This window comes from Narcine bancroftii, chromosome 4 (assembly GCF_036971445.1).
Source record: "Narcine bancroftii isolate sNarBan1 chromosome 4, sNarBan1.hap1, whole genome shotgun sequence".
Taxonomy (NCBI): domain Eukaryota; kingdom Metazoa; phylum Chordata; class Chondrichthyes; order Torpediniformes; family Narcinidae; genus Narcine; species Narcine bancroftii.
In genome coordinates this window covers 119,262,002-119,286,744 of record NC_091472.1, presented here as the reverse complement: position 1 = coordinate 119,286,744, position 24,743 = coordinate 119,262,002, and the positions used below count along the sequence as shown (strand labels likewise).

Sequence of the window (24,743 nt, the reverse complement as noted above, 5' to 3'; positions counted from 1 at the left end):
CTGATCTTGGCAAGGAAATAAACAATTGACTACAAGCTGGTAGCAATTTGTAATTATAAATACTAGCCCATGAGATAAAGGTGAATTCCCCTGTTCATCCAACAACAAGCACATTTCAACAGACCTACGAACTGGGGTTTTCATCCATTTGAGATGGCACTGTTAACCTTATCTTCAGATGCCAGGTTAATAAAAAAGGGTTTCTAATAAACTCTGTACGTAATGTCATTGCATGGAGAATATATTTTATCACAGCTGCAGGATAGCTTTGGGAAAGCTTGATTCAAGTACAAAAAAAAATTCCTGCTGTTATTTTTCTATTTTTAAAAAAAAGAATCTCAGCGTTTAAGCAGACAAACTCTCCCTTGGAAGCAACGGATCACATTTCCTTTCAGTAAGCTTCAATACCCAGAGACAGACAGCCCTGAATTAAAATAAACCAGCAGGAACCAAAAAGAAAGGGTTTTTTAAAATTGCATCTTTCAGCATGGCCACTGATCAAGAGCAGTGCTATGCCTTTCAATGACAAACATTTCCACTGCCAGTACATAAACACTTAAAAATCATGAATTAATCTGCATAAAATTCCCCATACACATCAAACCAATAAAACAAGTGGTTGGCTAATATTAAACATTATTTTAAAAATTGGATGAATTAAATAATTTATTTTTCTACATTCCTAGATATTCAAAAATGGCAATGTTGCAAGGCATTTTATTTTTACTTCAGGCAAGACTACCACACAAACTTACCAAAAATATCATGGTAATTTACATGAATCACATGTCAAAAGACAACTGCAACCAGTTTACAAAGTGTAATTCTATGACTGATAAATCCAAACTTCTCTGTATAAAAGTTGTAATGGGGTTTGGAGAATTACAATAAACTGAATAGCAAAGAAAACAGCTTGATTTCTCATTCATAGCCAAGAGCAGGCAGTGAATCTAAAAATGAATCCATCATTCAAAATACCTCCATCTAAATGAATCCTAGGTACTGTTACCTGACAATACCAATGATCCGACCATGAGTACTACATACATCAAATGTTGCAAATGCAGATACAGTTTTGTCCCAATTTTAAAATCAACAAAGAAAGTACAGCCCTGCTGTCTGTGTCCTTAATTGTGATTCCAGTCTCTCCCCGTAAAACAATTTCCTGATCTTATTCTTGATTCATAAGATTAAGTGTGACTTTGTATCTTAAGTTGCTATTGCAACGGTATGACAACTGACCTTTCCACACTGACAAATTAGATACCATGAATACCCTTTGTGGCTGATTGCTACATTCCAAATGATCACAAATGGATCTTTTCATTCAACTAGATTAAGAATGCACTTTCTTCTTCTCTTCCCCATACAAACCCCACTGTCCAACCCCAACAATGAACTGACAAGTTAGCTTGTGCATTCTTCTTGGCTAAACAACGGAGGTCCAAATCTGTACACCTGTTTATAAGACAAGCAAGTGATGGAGAAAGAATGTCAAAAGTTGTTGATTTACCTTTGCTCAGATAACTCTGCTAAAACTGCCAATATTATCTCCACAAAGGAAAATTAAACTGATGCTCTCTCTCTCTCTCAAGACTAAATAATAGACTTGAATTGCTCCAGTTTTGTTTTTAATTTGAAACTGCAATAACAAGCAATTCTACTCATTTCATTGTCTCATCCTATGGGATAATACTTTTATGATAAGACAAATGTTTGCCAATGAGACTTTTTTCTGGCAGATAAAATACACCCTCATTGCTTTGCAATGATCCTGAAATACAAATTTAAATGGAAAGTGCTGGATTCCATTCATTAGAAGAACAAATAGGTAAACAAAAATTAAGTTCTGAAAGTTCCTATTTATTTCCAACTTCTGAAAGTGAGAGTGCAATTGGATTCATTAGAAACAGATTTAGAAAGTAGGTAGTTACTGGAAAAGCAGTTGTCAGTGGTATTGAAGAAATAAATAATTTGACGAGAGATAAAATACAAGATTTCAATCATGACCAATTTAGGCTTTGCCAAAGAAAAACTTCAAATAAAACATGGGGATAAATTATTTCTGGTAAAAAGTTCATCAACAAACATCATCTGCAACCAAAGACAGAGCTGCAGACCCCTCTCATGTAATAATGCAATTAAGATGAGCAGGAATACAGACCCCTGAGCAAGGACAGCAACTCATCAAGATCCCGCTATTTTCCATCTCAATATGACCTCCCTCCACAACTTAAAATTTCTGGGTGTCACAATTTCAGTGGACCTATCCTGGAACATCATATTAATGCCACTGTGAAGAAAGCACAATGGCACCTCTCCTTCCTCAGGAGTCTGTAGAGGTTCAGTATGACATCATAAACTTTGACAAACATCTACATGTGTGGTGGAAAGTATGGGGCGCCAATACCTTGAAGCGCAAACTCCTACAAAAGGTAATGCACTCAGCCCAGTACATCACAGGTAAAACTCTCCCCACCATCAAGAATTTCGACATGGAACATTGCCTTACAGAGAGCAGCATTAATTATCAAGGATCTGCATCACCCAGGACACACTTGTTTTCGCTGCCATCAGGAAAGAGGTACAGGTACCACAGGATTCAGATCACCAGGTTCAGGAAGAGTTGCTACCCCTCAACTATCAGACCCATGAACAATAGACTGATTCGTTTAAGGACTCGTACTTTGCTCATTTATTATTGTACATTTATACCTACATCTGCATTTGCAGTTTGTTTACAGTTCCTTCTTTCTTCAAATTCAGTCACAAGTATAAAAACAATTAAACCTGATCCATAGGAAAAAGAATCTCAGGATTTTATGTGATGTTATGTATGTTCTTGGACACAAATTTCAACTTGAACACATCCCTTGATTAGCTTCATGCCCAGAAAACTATCAATATCTAGTTTCAATAAATATAACCCCGAAGCCTCTATAGTTATTCAGGGTGAGAATTTTGAATGATCAAAACAATTTGAATTAAGAATTTTCTCCTGATCTCTGTCCTAAAATACAAACTTAACAACCTTTATTCTTAATCCATGCCCACAGTTCTCGACTCCCAAGCCAGAAGAAACACCCACCCTGCATCTAAACCTTCAAAAGTTGAGACAAAGCTGGTTCAATCTCTCTCCCCTTACAGCAAATCCACCATATTCAACTGTACTCTCTGGATCAATCAACTTGCTAAGAACAGGGAAAATCCTTGTATACCTGCCCTGACTGGGATGTCAAAAGTAAAACTGTAACCAAAGGTCAGAAAAGCACAGATAAAATGTTGAACTAAGCAGACATGTGGCTATTTTAGTTGCTACAAGGGAAAAAGAAATTGAATAGAGAATGAGAATATGGAATGAGAGAATGGTTGCAAGATTATATTTTCAGCTGGAAATAAAAAAACTCAAATAAAAGTTGGTAAAGTGTTTGAATTCACTGAAGTAAAAGTGTTGCACAAAAAATGATTGAAATAGGAGCCAGAAAATAAACCAAGATTCAGTAAACATAGAATAAATCTTAAAAATAATAAGATACTGATTTCAGGACTATGAGTGCTAATAGCTACAGAAAGCATGTACATATTTTTTAAAAAAAACAACAGGAAGCAAGACATTTGAAATTCAGTTTGACTGTGCTCACAAGATATGGTGATGTGCTGCAGGGAGGGGGGGAGGACAATAAATTTTATTCTAATATCTAAAAAGGCAAGGGTAGTGTGACTGATTATGTTGTGTTTATTTTGTATATAGATATGTTTTTGGGAGATAAATTGGGGCAGGTTTTTTTTAGTGTAGGTCACATAAAAATACTTTAAAATCTATCTTATTTAAAATACTGGAGCTCTGCTAATGCTAGACATATCAGCCCCAGAGCCTTTGCAAAAACTTTGGAGAGTGCCCAAGAGTCTTCACTAATGGATTGTTGTTTACAGAAAGGCAATAGATGAAAGAATTTGTCAGAGCCGCAGACTGTCTGGAGTGGAACTTGCTGTTCCAAGAGGGTCACGTGGTTTTGCAAGCAGAGAATAAAACAGGCTTTCTCTCAGAGAGAAAGAGAGAGAGAGAGAGAGAGAGGAGAGAGAGAGAGAGAGAAATTCTACAATTTTACAGTCAACAACAGCAGTTGGGACTAGAACAGGTCAAGCAGGCAAGTGTGTGGAAAACCCCATTTGGAAGACGGGTTGTGAGTGCTTAGTTCAACCTGGTCAAAGCCCTCGTGGTTCATGCAAGAGAGGACTGGCTGTCTAATGTTTCACTTGAAATAAGGGAAACAAAAAGGAATTCTGTGGTCACCTGAAAGAAAGAGGTTATCATCTGGAGAACCCTGAGGGGGCAAGTTTCTTTGGCAAGACACTGAAGTAGCTGTTTAAAAAGGAATCAGTTGTGGGTGTCCAGCGTACAACAAATCTCTCTCTGAAAACTGACAAGAACCTTCCTAAACATTAACCATTTACCTTTCAAGCATCAAAGCCTGGTGAACTTTATAAATGTTAAATTCTGTGCACAGTATAAGAATTGCCTGCAACCAGTGAACTTGGAGGAATGAGAAGTGAGAATGGACTGTGAACCAAATAACTTTTTTGAACTTACAAACACATTACATACACGTGCGCTTAGAATTAGAAGGGGGTTAAGTTAGGTTAGTTAAGTCAATAGTGATAAGCTAAAATGTAATTCTATTGCTGCTGGGTTTTTGGGGTCCTCTGGCCTCGTAATAATAGATTGTCCGACAGAAAAGTTGAACAGCATTGCAAAGCCTCGTTCACCAATGCAAGACAAACATGACATAAATCACTATTTCAGGAAAGGAATGCCTCACAAATTTACTGGAATTCTTTTGACAAAATAAGAGAACTAAAACTTGGCCTTTCAGAGCACTTTCACTCAAGCTCTGCACCAAGTTTGAAAGATTACCAAGACAAACAGGCTGAATGTTTTGCTCAATAACAAAAGAGGCCAACAACAGTTATGTGCAGCCAATTTTCCAGAAGGTTAAACAAAAAAAGATGGTGGTTACTTCATTACACTGCTCCAAATTCAACACTAGAAAAAAGGCACAGGACAGGCCATCCTGCCCAAGTCTGCCTACCATTCAGTACATTCACAGTTGATCTGTCCCAGGCCTCTCATATCGTAGCTTCTCTTTTGTTCAATTTTTGGTATTGATTATGAGCACAACTTTGTCATTTTCCCAAATTTCCCTTCTGCCCTTTGGAAGCCTACTTGACATAATCCTGCTACTTTTGTCTCCCTCTTACTTCTATGGCTCTATTCAGCCTTTACCACCTAATTTCTCAGTGTTTCACATGAATGTGCTTGGTCTTGCAGAATAAATTCTGAAGTGGGAAGCTCTCCACTATTTGTAAATGAAGGCAGCAAATATCAGAATCAATGAATTGCACAATTAACTTTTCTCTTTCCACATTTATACCAAAAATAAAACAAAATTTTGAAAAAAAATCCAATTTGCCTCATCTATTAATTGGGGTCAAATATGTGAAACAGAACTGAACTGTATCTACTATCTGTTGATGCCAGCTGAATGTGTCAACAAATGGATTTTTTTTCCTGAGACCAATTAATGTACAGGTTAGTGCAATACTATTTATTACAGCATCAGTGACCTCGGTTCAAATTCAGTGCTGTCTGTGAGAAGTTGTACATTTTCCCTGCATCTGCATGAGATTCCCCCGAGTACTCCAGTTTCCTCCCACCCTTCAAAATGTTCGGAAGATGAAAGTTAATTGGGCTATTTTGGTGGCACGGGCTTGTGGGCTGGAAGTGATGTTATTGCGGTGCATATCTCAATTAAATTTAAAATTAATGGTTCATGCATTCCCTCAGAATTCAACTTTATTTCAGCAAGCTCTGACAAGTGCAACTAAGAGATGCTCACAAACAAGATTCAAATCATGATCTAATTAGGTTTTGCAAAAAAAAAGACATGGAGGAAAAAAGTGCCTGCCAGTTTAAAACAAAATGCCATCAACAAACATTAGGGAGATAGCTGTGAGTCAGAAGAGAACTAGAGATCACTTCCATATAATAATCCAAAAAAGAGGAATGAGAGCAGTACTTTGAGCAGATACCATAAATCAACACCATGCTGATATATCTCAATACTACATCCACATTATTCGATCGCTTCAGGGCCAGAAATCTGCTGACCCCCATTTTCTATTAATATACCCATGGAGCCTCCAAAGCTGCTCTGGGTGAGAATTGCAAAGGATCAGAACACTGCGAAGAACTTTCTCCTGATCTCAGTTTGCTCAAACCGTGCACAGGTCCTTCACTCCCAAACCACAGGAAACACCCGCCCCACATCTAAACCTTCAAGCCTTCAAATCAAGTTTCAACAAAATAGTGAAGTCCCAGCCTGCTCAATATCACTTCTTATGGCAAAATTACCATGTTTAACTGTAGTCAGACTTCCATCTTTTTAAAATTATTTTTAAAAATTAAACATACAGTTCTGTAACAGGCCAATTTGGCCCTACAAGCCCATGCTGCCTAAATTACGCCGTATGGTTTTTTTTTAAGGTGGGAGGAAACTGGAGCCCCTGAAGAAAACCCTTGCAGACATGGGGAGAACGTACAAACTCCTTACAGACAGCGTGGGATCCAAACCCAGATCACTGGTACTATAAAGGGGTTTGGACCAGACGAACATTAACATCCCAATAGCATGAAGATAATTAATCTGAGCATCTTTCAAGAAAGAAGCTGAAGGTATGAAGCATGCACTCACAGCCTATAACAAGGTTTAATTAAATGGAAATGCAAACTGTGCAAGATTCCTTTCCTCCTTGAGCTCCAACAGCTTATTTTTAAAAGAGAGACCACTTTCATGACAAGTTAAACTTGAATGTTAAATCCCTTCCTTAGAAATCAAATTGACAAGTCTAACCAAAGGGAGAATTGGCCCAAACAAAGACTTTCCCAGCTAAAAATGCAACAATGCCCATTCCCATGAGCCTCAAAGATTATACGGGAATATCACATCACATTTCTCTGAAATCTTTCTGGAGGTGTTCACAAACAACTGTAAAAGGGTTCTACGGAATGAGCACAAGAGGTGAACAAGTATTAATCCCCTTCATCTATTTCAATTTTCATCGTGTACAAATTTCTTCATGTACCAATACAGCAATTTAGGCACACTATGGTTGAGACTGCAACCTTAGTTGAAAATAATTTTTGCAGTGACTCAGTTCAGAAAAAACAGGCAGATCACAACCATCATAAAGGTCTTTAAAACCAATGTGATGACCACATTGCCCTTGCTTATTATTTACCCGTTTGGCTGGTAAGCAACAGCAATGTTGAAGATACTTAGAAGATAATTAATTGCTGTCAACAAGTTCCAGAACCAATATTTAAGTTTGAATTTTCTTGTTGACTGAATTATTGGCTATCAAAAAAATCTCTTGCGCGACTTTATATTCTTCATCAGTATAAAATTGTGTGAAATAGCAAATTAAAATGGATTTATTGTTAATAATGGACTTGGATGAAATTACACACTTGTAGACATCGACAGTTTCTCCTCTCCCCTACAGATGGTGCTCAACCCTCTGAGTTACTTAATCAGCTTGTTTTTACTCCAAATTCCAGATTACATTTCTTTTTGCATTTACTCCTCCAAACATAACTGCATATCATATGGATATCAGGTTATGTTCAAAGCAAAGTTCTTGAGATATCCATTTGCAATGGATTTTTCACCAACTTTCATGATCATGTTAAGTTGTCAATCAAGAATCATGAGCTGATGGGTCGACATGCAATCCCAGTTCACAAAACACTTAGCTGAGGGGTACACCTCTGCTGGCGTCTGCCTCGTAATATTTGCATTTCAGAAAAATAACATTACATTTCCGACAACAATTTGTTTTTGTCAGACCAAGTCAAATCAATGAGTAACAATATTATACAGTCACACACACATAATATCCGTTTGGGCAATGTCCAACTGCATATACATCCATGTTCCCATAATTATTCAGTTACTGTGAGCAGGTCTGCAGCATTTTAGAAAAAGTGATCACTAGCTATAGGAAATTGTATACTGTATACCCACACTGATCCCACTGCCCCGCTCTCCCCCCACAGCCCAGTGTCGGTCCCCATATTGATTCCACTGCCCCGCTCTCTCCCCACAGTCCTGTGTTGGTCCCCACACTGACCATAGCCTCTTGTCAGATCCCACACTGATCCCACTGCCCCGCCCGTCCTCTCCCCACAGCCCCATATCAGTCCACACACTGATCCTTACTTACAAATTAAAAAGTTTACAGGTACCTACCTGTACACTTATCCCATCTAGCTTTGCTAAGTATACAATACACATCGTCCAAATCGCATTACACCCATTACATAGAACGCATCGTGGACGTTAAACTACACATGACTGGTTTCCATTTTAAATCCATTTCTATGTGCATATGCCTAACGTGATAATGCAAAAGCAATTTGAGAGAGAAAGTTTTGAGATTTTCATAATAGTCTATAAAACTACAAAGACAGCTCATTCTTTATCATATTGATGGAGGGGATATTTAAAATATGTGAACATACTATTGGTCATCACAGTTCCTTTGATAAATTTTGTAAAACATATTTGTATTTTGGCCAGAGAAAATACAATTCAGACTCAGTTGTCAAAAATCATTCATGCATTACACACATAATTCACAAGTATTCAGGTGAAAAACTGACTAATAATCAATGGCATCTCTCATGCGAACAAGAAGCAATATATCTAAGGATACTTCAATGTGTCAGCATGCCACAGGGGACTTCCAGAATGAAAACTCACTGCATTAACTAAACTCAAGAAATAAATCTGTGCATTTGTTCAGCCTATTGGAAAATGATGAATTTGTCCTTTCACTTTACTTAACTACTTCATTCCATAGCAGAGTCCAATTCCATTTTTGTGCTCTTGTTCTCCAACCTTCATTCTTTCCAATTCCCATTCAATGTCATATGGAAACAGGAACGACAGAGAAGAGTTCACCAAAAACATGGGAATTTACCTTTCAATCATGAAACTACTTGTGGTAAGTAGTAAGTACAAACAAACACAAAACAGTGGGCCTACCAAGTCTTGGACAAATCCAGTTTGTTACTACATAACCAAATTGAAGGGTGTTTCGGTGATATACTATTAACAATAAAATAAAATAAAATTGCCACCTCAGTTATGCCAGGCATTAATGAATGCACTGAGAAAAAGGAGATATTATATGTAAAATTTTGGTCAGTTGGAGACTGGAGACATTGGACTTCAAGTTCCACTGCAGACACCAGTCCAACCGGTCTCATCTCTGCTGGTCAAACTTGAAAAAGTGTGATTTGAATGTAGTTAAATGACCACAATTTTATACTCAGCCAATTCACAGAGGGAGGAAAGAAAACTTGGGAAAACCATGATAACTTTTTAATTTGATCTAATTTTAATTTTCTGTGCAGTGTTAAAAATGTTAAACAGGTATCTACATTTATTATCTTAATTTTGTTTTTAAAGTGGCCATCTCTGGAAGTGTCACATTGAATGCCCATCCCTGATTGACTGAGAAGGCATTCACGAGTGGTCTTCTTGAACTGCTGCAGTTCTCTCCTTGGGCAGTGAGGAGTAGATACAGCGCACCCGTGGGATTCACCTGCCCAGTCAACTGCCGTCAGCTCAGCACAGGCTTTGAATAACCTGTTAAAGGTGCCAACAGTAGTTTTATTTAAAATCCCAAGACCACAGGATCTGCGCCCAAGATGGTGGTGCCTATAAATGGCAGCAGCCACGAGGGGTTGCAGACTCCAGGAGAGCAGAGGACTGGCACAGGGCACCAGAAAACAGGGAGATCATCCCCAGTCTGAGAAGGAGAAACAGAGGAGATGACCCCCTGGGCTGTCACCACTGCAGCGGACCAGTGTAGCTGAAAGACCCATGCATGTAGCAAGCTGCTGGTGATTCCAGGCGAGGAACCCATGGAGGCTGGGGGTTGCTCGAGACTGCAGTTGGGAGATTCTGCTGGAGACTGGCTCAAAACTGGCTGAAGGGATACCAGGTATCGGAACCAGGATGCGATGGGTTGCCGAAGGAGCTGAGGGGATTCTGACCATGTCGGAGGTTCTGGAGCTCAAGTTGCCAATGGTTTGGATGGACTCTGTGTGGCTGAAAAGGCTGCGGAAGCACTGGAGGTGAATCTACGGACACTCGGTGACTATGGAGGGACTCTCCTTTGCTCCTCTTTCTCTGACTATAACAGGGTGCTTCAGGCAATTTTTTGCTGATGGCAAATCTGTCTGCCTTACGATGGGCAAGAGCAATTTCATGTAATATGGCACTGTTTTATTTCAATGACAATAAATTGATTCTTGAATTTTCTTCCAGTGTTGGACAAAAAGTGTCAACCAAGGATTCAAACCCAGAATAAAGGATGCATGTCAAGAAAAAAAAAACAGCGTGGACACACACTGCTGGTCAGGCTGCATCAGTAGAGAAAGGAACAGTTAATGGTCCAGATCAATCACTTTAAAACCATAACAATTGTCCAATTCCACCTGAACTCAACAGCTTTAACTGTCATTTTCACATAATCAGTGGACCAGCTTGGTTTAATGAATAGGAGGTCGACAAACACAAAAGAATTTTAAGAATTTAATGTATTTGACAAAAATGTTAGCAGAATATTTTCATAGACTTCCAAAAATGTTTGATAAAGTTTCTTGAGAGACTATAAACTCAAAATGCAGCACACTAAATTAAAAGCAGACCATCGACTAGTTTAAGGAACTGGCTGAGTGTCAGTCCAGCAAGGATGAAAGATTGACGTTTTATCCATTACATTACAGAAATAAAAAGCTTGGATGAAGTTTGTTGACAATAAAGATGCCAGGTCTCATTTTAAACCACATCAACAGAAGCAACAAATTAAAATGATTCCAACGTGAATTTTAATGCAGCAAATGTTTGTATTTCCACTTCAAGACCTTCTAAATTCTAAAGCCTAAAGTAGTGGAAGTCCAAAGGGACATAGGGATGTGTGTATTAAAGTTATTAACAAGTCCTGGAAATAATGAAATAATAAAGGATAATTTGAAAGTTTACTTCCTTGTCTTGAGATTTGCAGTACAGTACAATTTATGCAAAAGAATTACAAAGTTCCTTTCCGCGCCCCCCCTCCCCCCACCTCAATTGGAGAACTTTTCTGGGACCTGCATGTTAGACAAGAAACATGGGCCTTGGGATGAAGGGTATCTTGAATTTACTCTATTGATTCCAGGACATCAAATGGTAGATAAGAAAACTCTTACAAAAACCAGATTTATGATCACAATAATAAAGGAAGACAAGGGATGATTTGATTCAAAGTTTGAGATATTAAAGGAAGCAAAGGGCCAAGTGGAGATGAGCTACTTTTACTCAACGATCTAAAAATATTGCTTTTTCAACGCAAACAATGCCACACAACCACTTGCAATTAATTAACATGATTAACATAGCAAAATACCTGAAGGCCTTTCGTAGGGACAAAGACATTAGCGATCATCAACAAGACCAGAAGTTTAAACACAGAAAAATAAACATTTGGAAGAGATTCCCAAGCTATTGCTCAACTTTGGGCCTTGGCAGAATTAGAAGGCCAGTTTTGGAAGAGAACATATACCAGATGGTGACAACACTGAAGATTACAGAGAAAGGGTCACACTGTGGAAGCTCTTGAAAATCTGGATGAGAATTGAAATCAAGGTTACTCCAAGAATTCTGCATTTGGGGCCTCACATATTGTCCACGTAGGAGAAATGACATTGATTAGAATTTTAAATTCAGACACTCTGCAGGATTGCGCTGACAACTCGCTGGAGGAGCCACAAAGAACCATGAGCCAGACATCATGCATATATGGGTACATTAAACCCTCTGGATCCTGGTCACACTTCACCAATCAGAAAAAATCCAGTGGTACTCCTCATCTTTCAGACTAGACTGTATCTTGCCTTTAGCTTCAAACCAACTGATAACATGCCAAGCACAATTCCTTTCATTTGAATGGGGCCATCATTAAATGCTATTCTTTATCAGTTGCCATTATGACAATACTGAGAAATCCAAGAGCAAGAAGCCTTCTCACCACATCGAGGGACAGCCATGCAACCGTGCCTTGTAAATGCAAGGCACATGACTGCTAAAGGAAAGGGTAACTGTATGCATTGGGTTTACTTCACAAAGCACTCAAGTTCAACAAAGCAACAAGGCCAAAGGTGGTTTACAAGTTTGACAGACTGCCATGATTTCACTGAAATTGCAAAATGTTCAACAGCCCATAACAAAAAAAAAAGATAAACATTGGAAATCTGAAATAAAAACCAATTTAGGTCAGGCTGCATCTATGGAAAGAAAAGCAGGTAATATTTCAGGTCATATACCTCCATTAGAACTGTTAATGCTTAGAATCTATGTAAATTGTATGGTTCAAGCTGTTTGGCACTGATTAGTAGGTTAAGGGCCTTTTTTTTGTAAACAAAATCTGGAATTATTTCAATGACCTCAGTTTATATTCTACATCCACACCAGTGCATGGCCTGTGCATTTCAATAAGACATTTTGCTTAGGAGCCAAGATTCCAGATTTTGCTGAAAATTGCAGATAAAGGGTGCTAAAAATACATTATCCAAGCTGTACATGGCAGCTCATTACTTCCTTCCCGCAACTGAAAGTAGTGACTATCCTTTGTTCTGTCAAATCTCGAATCCCTTTCCAATTAACAGTGAAACAGGCACAACCACAACTAATATTTTCTCTAATTAATTGTCAATTTGCATTTACTGCAGATTAAGGAGGTCATAATGCTTACTTAAGTTACAACTTTTGGAAACAACAAGTTGAGGTGAAAGTGAACTGTTAATTTCACTTGAAATTATTTGATTGACCAAAATGGATTATTTTTGTAAAAATGAAGTTGCTTGGTTTTGCAGGAAAAAGGCTTTGTAACTTTGTAAACAAAAAAAAAATACAATGACAATTGAAAATTTTCAAATCTCTGAACATCATGGTTTTCAGGGATGCTGAGAAGACGAATAGGAATGACATTTAGCAGCATACAGGGGACCATTCATCAATTAACAGACATACTCATATCCCAATTAAAATCACCTCATATTTAAACAGCAAAAATTCCTTGAAGGAAAAATTATTCTTGAGCGCAGTTTTTATTATTAGTTTTATTTGAAATGACATGACAGAGCAAGAATCGTGATGCTTAGACTATAGGGAAAGAGTAGCACTTTTCTTCATGAAACAAAGGATGGCTTCCACTTAATCCTTTGCAGGTTTAACTGAAATATCTACCAATCCCATTTCCGTGCAACCTTCAATGCTCTTAATTAACAATCATATTTTTGATCTTATTATTGCTGCTTCAAGGTCATCTGGAGATAATTCAATACTCAAATATTACAGTTCCCCCCCCCACCCCAAAGTGCTAACATCAATTAGATAGGATGCTGGCATGTACCAAATATAAATTATAATTCAATAAATACCTATCTCCCACAATTATGCACATTTCTGTCAGAAAGCTACAACTTTTATCATTCTAATTAATCTTTGCTGGACCTTTCATCTGATTATGACATAGTCCATTTTCGTAAAATAAAACTTCTTCCCCAAGTTACATTTCACATTTCCTACCTCCAGCTCTGGCTTCTTCAAAGACATTTTCTATAATGCGCTGACTTTCCCTTCCTAATCTTAAAGTGAATTGGATGCCAATTTTAGGGCCAAAATATTTGGTCAGAATTACTGCCCAAAACTGCAATTAGGCTATTTACTATGAAGTGAATAATAACTTCTGAAAAATTATCAAACACAATGGGTGTAAAAATCAAATCACTAAAATTAGCCCTTTTTCATTAACAGGATTACAATAGCTAATTATAGAAACCACAAGTATATCTCAAAATATATATATTACAATTTAGATTTTAATATACTTAGGGTACACTGATAAATTTGAAGGAAACTACTTCAGTGAATTTTCATAATCCACAAATTTGACCTCTTAATACAATTTTCATGCTGTCTCAGTATACAAACATTTCACTCTATTCTTTCAATCTCTAAAGTGAACTTTTTAAATAAAAACGGCATAACATTTTAATTTGTTATTTTATAAAATTTCATGGCTTGAAAGTTGCCTTCAAGAAATATATCTACAAAGAGAAAAATTGTGCACATACTGTACTTTCAAAATAAAATTACAGTTTACATTCCTCTCAAATCTGCAGACTGGAGTGAAAAGCAGCATAGTCATTTGTCATGGCACTGGATGCAAGGACAATAGGATGTAACATTGTACCAAAGGGGAGAGAATCTGCTACTTCATAATTATCTAGTCATTCAACCAAATAATACTGGCACTGAGCTTGATCCCACAGAAACTACCCCACTGAAAATACCTACTGAACAGAACCCATCTCTGAGGAGTCACGTGATGGAGTAGTGGCTGGTAGGGGAACTCCAGCCCTCTCCAGAAAAGTAAAGATAGAGAAAAAGCAAAGGCACAAACATAAAAACCAAAACAAAGTGAAAGTAAAAGTGTGAAGAAAATGGCAGCGAAGAAAGAAAAACCAAAAACAACGGGAAGAAAAGAAGAAGGAAAGACATCGGAAGAAGAAGGTGAAGGCCTTACCTGTACGAGGAGGCCCGCCGTGGAGAGAGAAGTCCACTCCCTGAGGTCGGTCGAAGCCCTGAACTCGGGACTACAAAAATGGCTCACGGAGCCAAACAAAAGTGCGCAACCGCGCAAGACAAAAATAACACTGACGGGAGGGGGGACCAGCTGAGGAGTCGATCTCCACAGCTGAAACAGACAACTACAACACAACAGCAAGAGGAAAACACAGAAAATAACAAGAGCAAGAAAGAGAGTAAAAATAAGAAATCAAAGAAACAACAGATGACCAACCCAGAGGAAGAAGATCAACATCAAGACACTTCTAATAAAAATAAGAAGACCAAAAATACCCAACAAAATAAAACAAACAACCCAACAAGAAAACCAGAAGAGACAAAGGTAAAGGACACAGATCCTGGAGTGGACTCAGAAGAAGAAGTGGAAGAACACAGAGAAATGGAAGATGAAGGGAAGGGATATATATATTTTTTTAAAGAATATATGGAAACAGTAAAAGAATGGCAGTCACAAGAATTCAGTGAAATAAAAAGAATAAAAAGTACAGAAGAAAAAGTGAATAGATTAGAGATGATCATGACAGATATAGGAAAAAGAGTAGACAAGGTGGAAGAACGAGAAACAGCCATAGAAATGGAAGTAGATGACTTAAAAAAGAAATTAGAAGAATCTGATAAAAAAGTTAAACAGAGCCCATCTCTGAAGTCATATTTGAGGATTGAGGTTGGTGGTTGAGGATAGTTCTAGGACACTGGTGCAAAAATTCTTCAATAAAGGGTCTTCAAACCCATGATCTTTATCAATGACCATCATAATTATCTAGTCATTCAACCAAATAATACCGGCACTGAGCTTGATCCCACAGAAACTACCCCACTGAATAGAACCCACTGAAAATACCTACTGAACAGAACTCATCTCTGAAGTCATATTTGAGCAAAAATTGATAGTATTGGTGGTTGAGGATAGTTCTAGGACACTGGTGCAAAAATTCTTCAAAAAAGGGTCTTCAGACCCATGATCTTTATCAATGACCATCTCTCCATTGTTAAATTCAATGAATACACAATATTCAATTCCACTCAATTTCTCTGATTAATACAGTTCCATCAATGACTGGCACTTTATCCACTCAAACAGAAAGAAAATTGATTCCCTCCACCCATATGTAGTCTCCAACATACACTGCAGCTGTTCACTCAGTATCTTTATTGGAACATGCCAAATCCCTTTCAATCACTTTGGAGTATGAAGGAATAACAAACAAGCAGGATTGCACCCAGGTCAAGTTGCAATTTAATCACTTATGTACTTCATTATCCAAGTACTAGAACTCTGCTGAACAGAATATGGATGCACCTTCACTACAAGAACTTAAAAGTATGAGATACTTGTCATTTCCTCATGCAAAATCAGGTTTGCAAAACAAATGCTGTCTTTATCAGCAAAGCCCCAAATCCTATCATTGTAAAAATAAACAATCTTACCAATTATTTCCATTTTATGTTCACTCCAATGAATCACCTGTCTTAATTGTTTAATCCGAGTTGAATGACAAAAAGATATTTGCCAATGGACCGTTGATCATGTGCACATAAGCCAATGCAACATCTGATTTGTTGCTTCCAAATCCAGTTGTTCATTTTTTTGAAAAGGTCACCCAAGCAATGGGGAAAACATGACAACGTGATAATCTCATTGAATTAGGCACATGAATTCACTGATGAATAATTCAGTCTATATTTTTTTCTGATCTAATAATCAACTATTACAGCAATGTAGTTCAAAGGAATACTTGAACAAATAAAAATGAGCTAGAAGGACTCAGGCAGCATCCATGGAGAGAAATGGACAGGCAACCTTTCAGATCAGGGCCCTTTTTTCAAAATTAGGCTGGAGGAGCGAAGGCAGGCACCTAGATTCTGTCATTGTTCACCAGCTCAACTCCAAGTCGCCAGCCACTTCAATTTGTCTCTTGTTCCCACACAGACCTATCCATCTTTAGCCTCATCTATTGCCAGGGTGAGGTCAATCACAAACTAAAACAGCTTATCATATTCCTGTCCAATGGTGTGAAAGTTGAATTTTCCAATTTCAGGTATTCTCTATCTGACTCGTATCCACCTGTTCTTTACTTGTTCTCATTTCCCCGTTTTATTGTAGTACTGATTTTCACTCCTCCCATTAACCTGCCTGTCTCCCCACCCCTCCCACCTTCCTTCACCCGTCCACTAGAATTATCTCTTGCCTTCTTCCCTTGCCATCGCCTTCCTTCTTTGTTTTTAAGCCTGCTGTCTCTTCTTCCCATCTAAGCCTCAAAAAAATACCTACCCAAAACTTCAACTGCTTATTGAGTGCCTGACCTGTCCTTCCATCTTTTCATAGTCTGCTCAAGGTTATAACATCTGCAATTTTCTGTCTCCAAGGAATACCCGAAAATCTTTAAGCTCAACCTAAAGAATTCTTTGTTAAAATTGTTATCATACCCTCATTTGATCCAATGAAGTTAAGATAAAAAGCCTTCAAATAGCATCAACAACAACACCATTAACAGGGATTCTTCCACCAACCACAATCCCTGAAGTCAAGTATTGGATTCATAATGCTCAGGGTGTATTTTATTCTTTACTGCTTTGATAATTGATTAAATTTTAAAAAGCAGAATAACATAAAGGTGTGCAAGGCAGTATGAACCCAAAGGTGCTTCCAGTTTGGATCCAGCCTACCAGGGAAACCAAAGTTATTATGTAGTTTGAGAGTCACAAAGGCCTTTAATTATACTCTAAAGGAAAAAGTTTGATCAAAACCCGTTTGGTTTATCAGGTTTTACTTTTATTGTTTTACTCAAAACACATCACTTGTGTCTCAGGACCAGGAGATATTTCAGAGAAATAGCTTAAGGAAAAAAAAGCACTCCAGAAATAAAAATAAATTATAAATATTCACTGATCAAGCCCAAGCTCAGAACATAGGACGAGACCATTCAGTCCCTTGAGTTTCTTACACAATTCATGACTTATTTGGCTGTCCTTAGTAGATTGCACGAACAAATTGTAAAAAAGTGGCACAATAGGTGAAAGAAAAACAATATTACCAAGATGAATGTGTAAAAACTAACAAGGATCAAAGGTTGAGGTTCCTAGAGCCTGCAATTTCAGTTTAACCATTCTGAGCTTCATTTTCCTGACTGTGCCCAATGCCTCTCCTAGTGCTGAGGAAAGTTCTTCAGAACTCAAACTTCGATCCATTTGCTCCTCATCTTGACGATGTTCTCATATTTGCAAACTATTTTTTATTGTAATGGGTCTGGAGTAACATTGCCCTGTGCAGTTTGCTGTCTCTTTACTGCTGCAGTGTTTCCGTCGCCCATTATTTACAAAAGAACAATTTCATGAATGCTGTTACCTGGGCTGAACTTGAAATGAAATGAAGACATAGAATCTTTGCCAGCATTTCCTTCAGAATGAGAGAAAATATATTTGGGCTTATTGGGAGCAGAAATTGTCTCTCCCTCACCATCCTGAAAATCTTGGGGTGGGTGGAGGGGGTGAGAAAAGTTTAGTTGCAATGTCCACGCTGCTGTCTTCAACTCAGATCAGTTCATTTTTGCAGAAACTCCTGATAAATGTCTTTTAACAATGAAACAGGCTTTTTGTATGAGGGGGAAATAAAAGACAATTTCATATTTATCCTAACACAATTTGGTGAAAATATTAACCTTGCTTATAAATTATGAATAACTCACATCATATATTTTTGGAGTAATGTATTATATTTTTTTAAATGTGCAGAACTGGAGTAAAAAAAAAGAAGAAAAAAAAACTAACTAATGATTGAGTTCTACAACATCTAATCAACTAGATTTTCGGCAAGCAAATCATCTGGGACATTCAGTGTATACAGGTACCTTTCACTGGTTCAATACGTTTTGGTAAGTCCAAAGTATCAAAATTCTTGTCAGTGTCCACATTCCTTTTGCCTGAGCACAGACGAGAAAAACAAAGGCAGGAAGTCACTAGATTGCAAACCATTATTGTAAGCATTAAAACAATCACATTAAATATAACGTACTTGCTCAGTGCTCACCCTCACATCCGATGCCAAAAATTCAGCAAATAAACTTTGAACAACACGAAACTCAAGTCATTAGTATGGCTCTTGAAATTGGGAGTCAACAGGAAGGAGTGCATGCCATTCTCCACCATTAACCGAAGGCTGGAATGTATCCCCATTCAATTTGCATCATTGCTCAATAACCTTCTGTGATTTCACAAACAATGTTTTGAATTTCTTTTTAAACAGCACTTATCCAATAGCTTTTTGGGAGAGAAAGTTTCCAATATCTAACTACTTCCTGAGATCATCCCTCAATAGACTAATCTTTAAATTTCTGAATTCATTTTGCGCTGGGTTTTCCTGAACGAATGAGTTTCTTGTGTATCCTTGCAATTCCTTTTACTCTGCTAAAAATGTCAATCATATTCCTCTTAACCTTTTATATTTGAATGATAGCAGACAAGTAAAACCATGCAATCGATACTCATAAATAATGGTGGGTTTACAAATAGATTCAAAGTCAATGTGTCCCTTGAGGTGTAGTATCAAATAATCTAACGGGAGTTTCCCACAAAGAACAACTTCCACCCTGCGATATATGGGGTAATATCTACTGGAACAATTATTTTACAATAGTTTACAAACACCACATCATTCTAAATAGAATTAACAGTCTAAGTAACAAGCTCAGCCAAAAAAAAGTGAAAGGAGTCTTACCTTGATTAAACCACTCCTCTAAATGGCATAAGAGTAAACAAGAAAAGTGCAAAGAAAGGAACAGTCAAACAATATGAAAAATAGTATGATAGGATTTGCAAAGGACAAGGAAGAGTGTCACCTTTGGCAATAACAATATTAAAAATGTAAAACTTAAACACGCAAATTTTCACTTCTTGTAAGATCAATATTGTGATTCATCTTAACTAAATTGAACCTGATCCTAATATTGCTCTACAAATGTACAAGTTTGGTTGTCATGTCCAAATTTCAGAACAAACATTCAAGTATCAAATTAACACTTTTGACAGCTGATACAGAATCATCATTGAGGCAAAACAATTCATTCACATTAGAACAGTGCACAAAAGACTTTCAGCCATTGTTCATGGTTGCAATAATATATCACAGAGACAGATATGTAACAAGACTTGCTGAGAGAAGAGGGGATAGGGAAGCTCAGATGGACGAGGGAAGAGTTGAAGGTTTCATGGGCAAAATTTCACCCCAGACCAAGCAAAACCAAGATTCCAAGTTAAAAACATCTGCCATCCAATCTTTGCAATAATTCATCTTCTACTGCTTTTAAAAAGCATCGCTACATGATTTCACACTATTGCATGACACATTATTATTTAAATCCATTTTGTACCTGCTGCGCTCTTACCTTTTGTTTTCTTTCCACCAAAACAACCAGAATCATCTTTTTTTTTCTTTTGAGCACCTCCTGTTCCAGTCAACTGTTCAGCTGATGGTTCTCTAAATTGATCAGCTCCTGGCACTTCTCTATGCACTTGATAGGAGAGGTTCCTCATAATACATACACAATTCTCAACTGACTGTTTAGACAAAAAAAAAGCTGCAATTAGAAACAATACAGCATATTTCAAATGGATTGAGAGTGTCCAAACTACCCTCTCAGAATCTGTACAACATGAAAATTAAAAATAGTACTCGCTACATTACTCTTGGCCACAGTTCAACTTGCGTTCATGGGGGGAGCCGAAATATTCTTCCTAATGCAATAACCATGGACATCATTTAGGACTCATAGTCACAGGATGGTCTGTAATACTCAGCACTGATAACTAATTTTAGCATATAACTGAATCCATATAGCATTTTACATAACACAAATGCCAATTGAATGATTTCAATGACATGCAAAATATTACCTTTCAATAAACAATTATGTACACACCAAGCTCACACCAAGACACAAGAGAAACTTGTCCGTGAACTACTCTTTGCAGACGATGCCACTTTAGTTGCCCATTCAGAGCCAGCTCTTCAGCGCTTGACGTCCTGCTTTGCGGAAACTGCCAAAATGTTTGGCCTGGAAGTCAGCCTGAAGAAAACTGAGGTCCTCCATCAGCCAGCCCCCCCACATCTCCATCGGGCACACAAAACTCAAAACGGTCAACCAGTTTACCTATCTCGGCTGCACCATTTCATCAGATGCAAGGATCGACAATGAGATAGACAACAGACTCGCCAAGGCAAATAGCGCCTTTGGAAGACTACACAAAAGAGTCTGGAAAAACAACCAACTGAAAAACCTCACAAAGATAAGCATATACAGAGCCATTGTCATACCCACACTCCTGTTCGGCTCCGAATCATGGGTCCTCTACCGGCACCACCTACGGCTCCTAGAACGCTTCCACCAGTGTTGTCTCCGCTCCATCCTCAACATCCATTGGAGCGCTTACATCCCTAACGTCGAAGTACTCGAGATGGCAGAGGTCGACAGCATCGAGTCCACGCTGCTGAAGATCCAGCTGCGCTGGGTGGGTCACGTCTCCAGAATGGAGGACCATCGCCTTCCCAAGATCGTGTTATATGGCGAGCTCTCCACTGGCCACCGTGACAGAGGTGCACCAAAGAAAAGGTACAAGGACTGCCTAAAGAAATCTCTTGGTGCCTGCCACATTGACCACCGCCAGTGGGCTGATAACGCCTCAAACCGTGCATCTTGGCGCCTCACAGTTTGGCGGGCAGCAACCTCCTTTGAAGAAGACCGCAGAGCCCACCTCACTGACAAAAGGCAAAGGAGGAAAAACCCAACACCCAACCAACCAATTTTCCCCTGCAACCGCTGCAATCGTGTCTGCCTGTCCCGCATCGGACTTGTCAGCCACAAACGAGCCTGCAGCTGACGTGGACTTTTTACCCCCTCCATAAATCTTCGTCCGCGAAGCCAAGCCAAAGACATCTTTTATACTTCTCCCAATACCTTCCCTGAACTCTCCTTTCTAAACTTAAGGTTCATCTCAGAGTTCACAAGTACATTTCCTAAGCTGTGATCAAACCTTGAAAGACATTTGGGTTTTTAATCCTTTTGAGAGGTTTTGAAAGGGTTCCAAAACCAGTTGGAATTTAATTGCATGGACAGTTGCTTTACCACTCACTGCCAAGCCACTGTGGACCTACATCCCCCACCTCCTCTTGGACCTGCTCCTGATTTGTGTAGTAAACAAGTCAGAGCATAATGCATGCTGCTCAATGTTCAACAACTCTCTTAATCTAAATTAAGTAACCAACGGAGCCATTAATTTTCAAATCTATGTAATTACAGATCACCAAATATCCTGAAAAATAGGCAGTAATTATTTTAAGTGAAGAAAAGCTGGTGGGTCTCCACAGATTTGGCAGCTTCAATGAAAAAATATAGTTTCGACATAAATCCCACTCCTCTGAACCCACAGCTCTCCATTTGATCGACACAAACCCCAACTTTAACAAAAGACCCATTCCTCTGTCTAACCTACTGAGTCCTTCCAGTTTTTCTTAGTTTGCTAAAGAAACCAGCATCGGCAATTCCTGTATTCTCCAGTAATTATTTTAATGCATTTTTCATGTTGCAAAGAGACATCTTTCCACATAATTCTACAACCATGGTTGAAAACTATTTCACCCCAGACTGATTAATTCTGTGCACACCATCTGCAATGACAGTTTTGAATTAGCTGGAACCGTACCCCATTCTCCTGCACTAACTCTGATATTTTTGTCAATAGCCTTAAAAGCAGAACAGTGCCAATCAGTCTCTCACACTTCCAAGTAAATGGCTGCTCTTCAGGAAGAAATCTGAAGTACCGAAAGGTGATCGCAGCGTCAGCCCCTTCCTCTCCACGACTTGAACAACATTCAACTTTCACCTAACTGGCTGGTTTTCTACGCTTTCAGGTCTTTTGAAGCTATGTCCAAGATTTCACTGAGGAATTCCAATTGCTCCAAAATGAAGAGATGCCTGAATATTAGGAAAACACTATTTCATCCCACAGAGATGGCAAATCTTCAGAGGGCTGACATACATAGTAAAGCTGGAACTTTTGCCTGAATTTGCACTCGACTTGCACTCAGTAAAATTTCAATAACACAGCACCACAGACATTTTGGTGTGGATGCACTGCCAGATATTACTATAATCACATTTTTACACCACATTTTTGATTTACTTGGGAAAAAAAACAGTACTATAATACATTTTCTCATGAAACTGATGGGGCCTACTGATATCCTGGGAGGCAAATTTATGTGAATCAGATTTCCAAACGAAAGACAGGTTCCTGGTGTTCAGCTAGATTAGGCTATTGAAAAAAATTCTCCAGTTAACATTATCCACCAGAATGTAAACGTTTAATATCAAAAGCAATTAAACACAAGAATATCCCAAGAAGAAGGCTGTTAATATAATGGAAAGATAACTATTAGTACTATTCAGGTTTATTATTCCATGGACTTTCATATTCAAGACTATCAATTGAAAAGCATATGCAGTTCCAAGATAAATGTTATAAAGTAGATTCATCATGCTTTAATGAGTCCAATTTACTTACAAATCAAAGTGCAAGGCATTTTTCGTGCACAAATACAATCTTCTTGACCAACATTTATTGATATAAATTCTGGTTTTAAGCTTTTGAAACTGCAGGCCAAAAGCCATATTTAGTCACTGAGCTCCTACAAAGCTTTAAGAAACATCAGTTTTCTTATCTGCACTTTGAAATCAGAGATTGGCATGAGCAAAATGGAGTTCATTAAAAGTTATGGTCATAAATGAAGTACAGCATAGAAGCAGGTGATTTGATTCACCAAGTGCATGTTGAATAACAAGCACCTGTTTTTACACTCATCCTATCAAATACATTTCATTCTTCCCAAACTCTACCACTTAATATATACTCAGGGCAGTATATATTACTGTGGGAGAAAACTGGAGCAGCTGGAGGAAGCCCACAGGAACAAGAAGAACATGAATTTACATTATATAAACAGGCCTAGCAGCTTCATGTTGAATAGTGTGTAGTTCATGAAGCAATGGCAGAGACATAATCTGACAAGCTGTTATTTTAAAATAAATGTTACCTTCCGGTCCATGTCCTTCTTGCCCACTGCTGATTGCAGAGCATGAAGGAGTGCATCAACCAAACCCTCACATTCCCGAAGCCTTCGACGAGCATCACTTCCATCTGAACTCACATTTCTGCAAAATGAAAGCAACAAAATTACAGCAAAAGGCAAATAAATTCTTATTGCCTGAAGGCTGTCTAGAAATATGAGCTCAATAAATTTTTCAGTCCATTATTTAATTGCTTCGGAATGCACTTAGTATTATTGACGCTGCTGAACTTTCCACGTTTACAATACACTGTCTCAACAATAGGCTCTTTGAAATTGCAGCCCTGAATTTTTTTAACTTACTTGAGTTATACAAAGCATTCAAACTGCTTAAAAAGTTGCACTATGTAGCTTCTAACAAGACCTTTTCCATTGTGAGTGATGAAAAATAATTATATAGCTGATTTACCATCAATACTGAAGAAAACCATTTTCAAGGCAATGATCCATCACTCACAACACTGCTATTAGACAAATATTTAGAAAATCAAATGAAAACAAATTGACTCAACATCAGCAGAAGATGCTGTAAGATCAAAGCTGAAACAAGCCAAATCAATGAATAATCCTTCTGATGGCTACATGAACAAATGAAATTAATTAATAATTTTCAAAAGGTTCCATATTATTAAACCATTTGACCCCCATTTAAGCTCAATTATCAATTTAATTTGATTAAACTTCTTTTCTCAAGACAAAAAGTAGAGGCAATTCAACAAAAATAAATTTGGTCAAAGCAAAGATGATGGATTACATCACACAAGGTGCTGTTCAGACTGAAATATAAGTAGTGGATCTTTAATGAGCAAGTTATCAAAAAGTTGCTTTCTATTCATTTTGAAATACTATACCAATCTTTTTACAAC

The 24,743-nt window shown here is 38.0% G+C and overlaps 1 protein-coding gene and 1 long non-coding RNA gene across 12 annotated transcripts in view; one reads left to right on the top strand and one right to left on the bottom strand.

Moving 5' to 3' along the window:
• The window catches only part of arvcfb (ARVCF delta catenin family member b), a 312,666-nt gene that overhangs the window by 29,332 nt on the left and 258,591 nt on the right, over window positions 1–24,743 (bottom strand). For 10 of the 11 annotated variants that reach the window (XM_069932580.1, XM_069932586.1, XM_069932587.1 and 7 more), the window contains 4 exons: window positions 23,845–23,962; window positions 20,141–20,312; window positions 19,474–19,491; window positions 18,608–18,679 (listed from right to left, as the gene is read on the bottom strand). In XM_069932580.1, coding sequence (XP_069788681.1) covers window positions 18,608–18,679; window positions 19,474–19,491; window positions 20,141–20,312; window positions 23,845–23,962 — 380 coding nt within the window. The remainder of the gene's footprint in view (window positions 1–18,607; window positions 18,680–19,473; window positions 19,492–20,140; window positions 20,313–23,844; window positions 23,963–24,743) is intronic. The other variant, XM_069932585.1, reaches the window with a different exon arrangement.
• On the top strand, window positions 12,283–24,070 carry LOC138761047 (uncharacterized). Its single transcript, XR_011356087.1, has 3 exons — window positions 12,283–12,412; window positions 18,492–18,631; window positions 22,494–24,070. It is a non-coding gene; the product is annotated as an uncharacterized lncRNA (long non-coding RNA).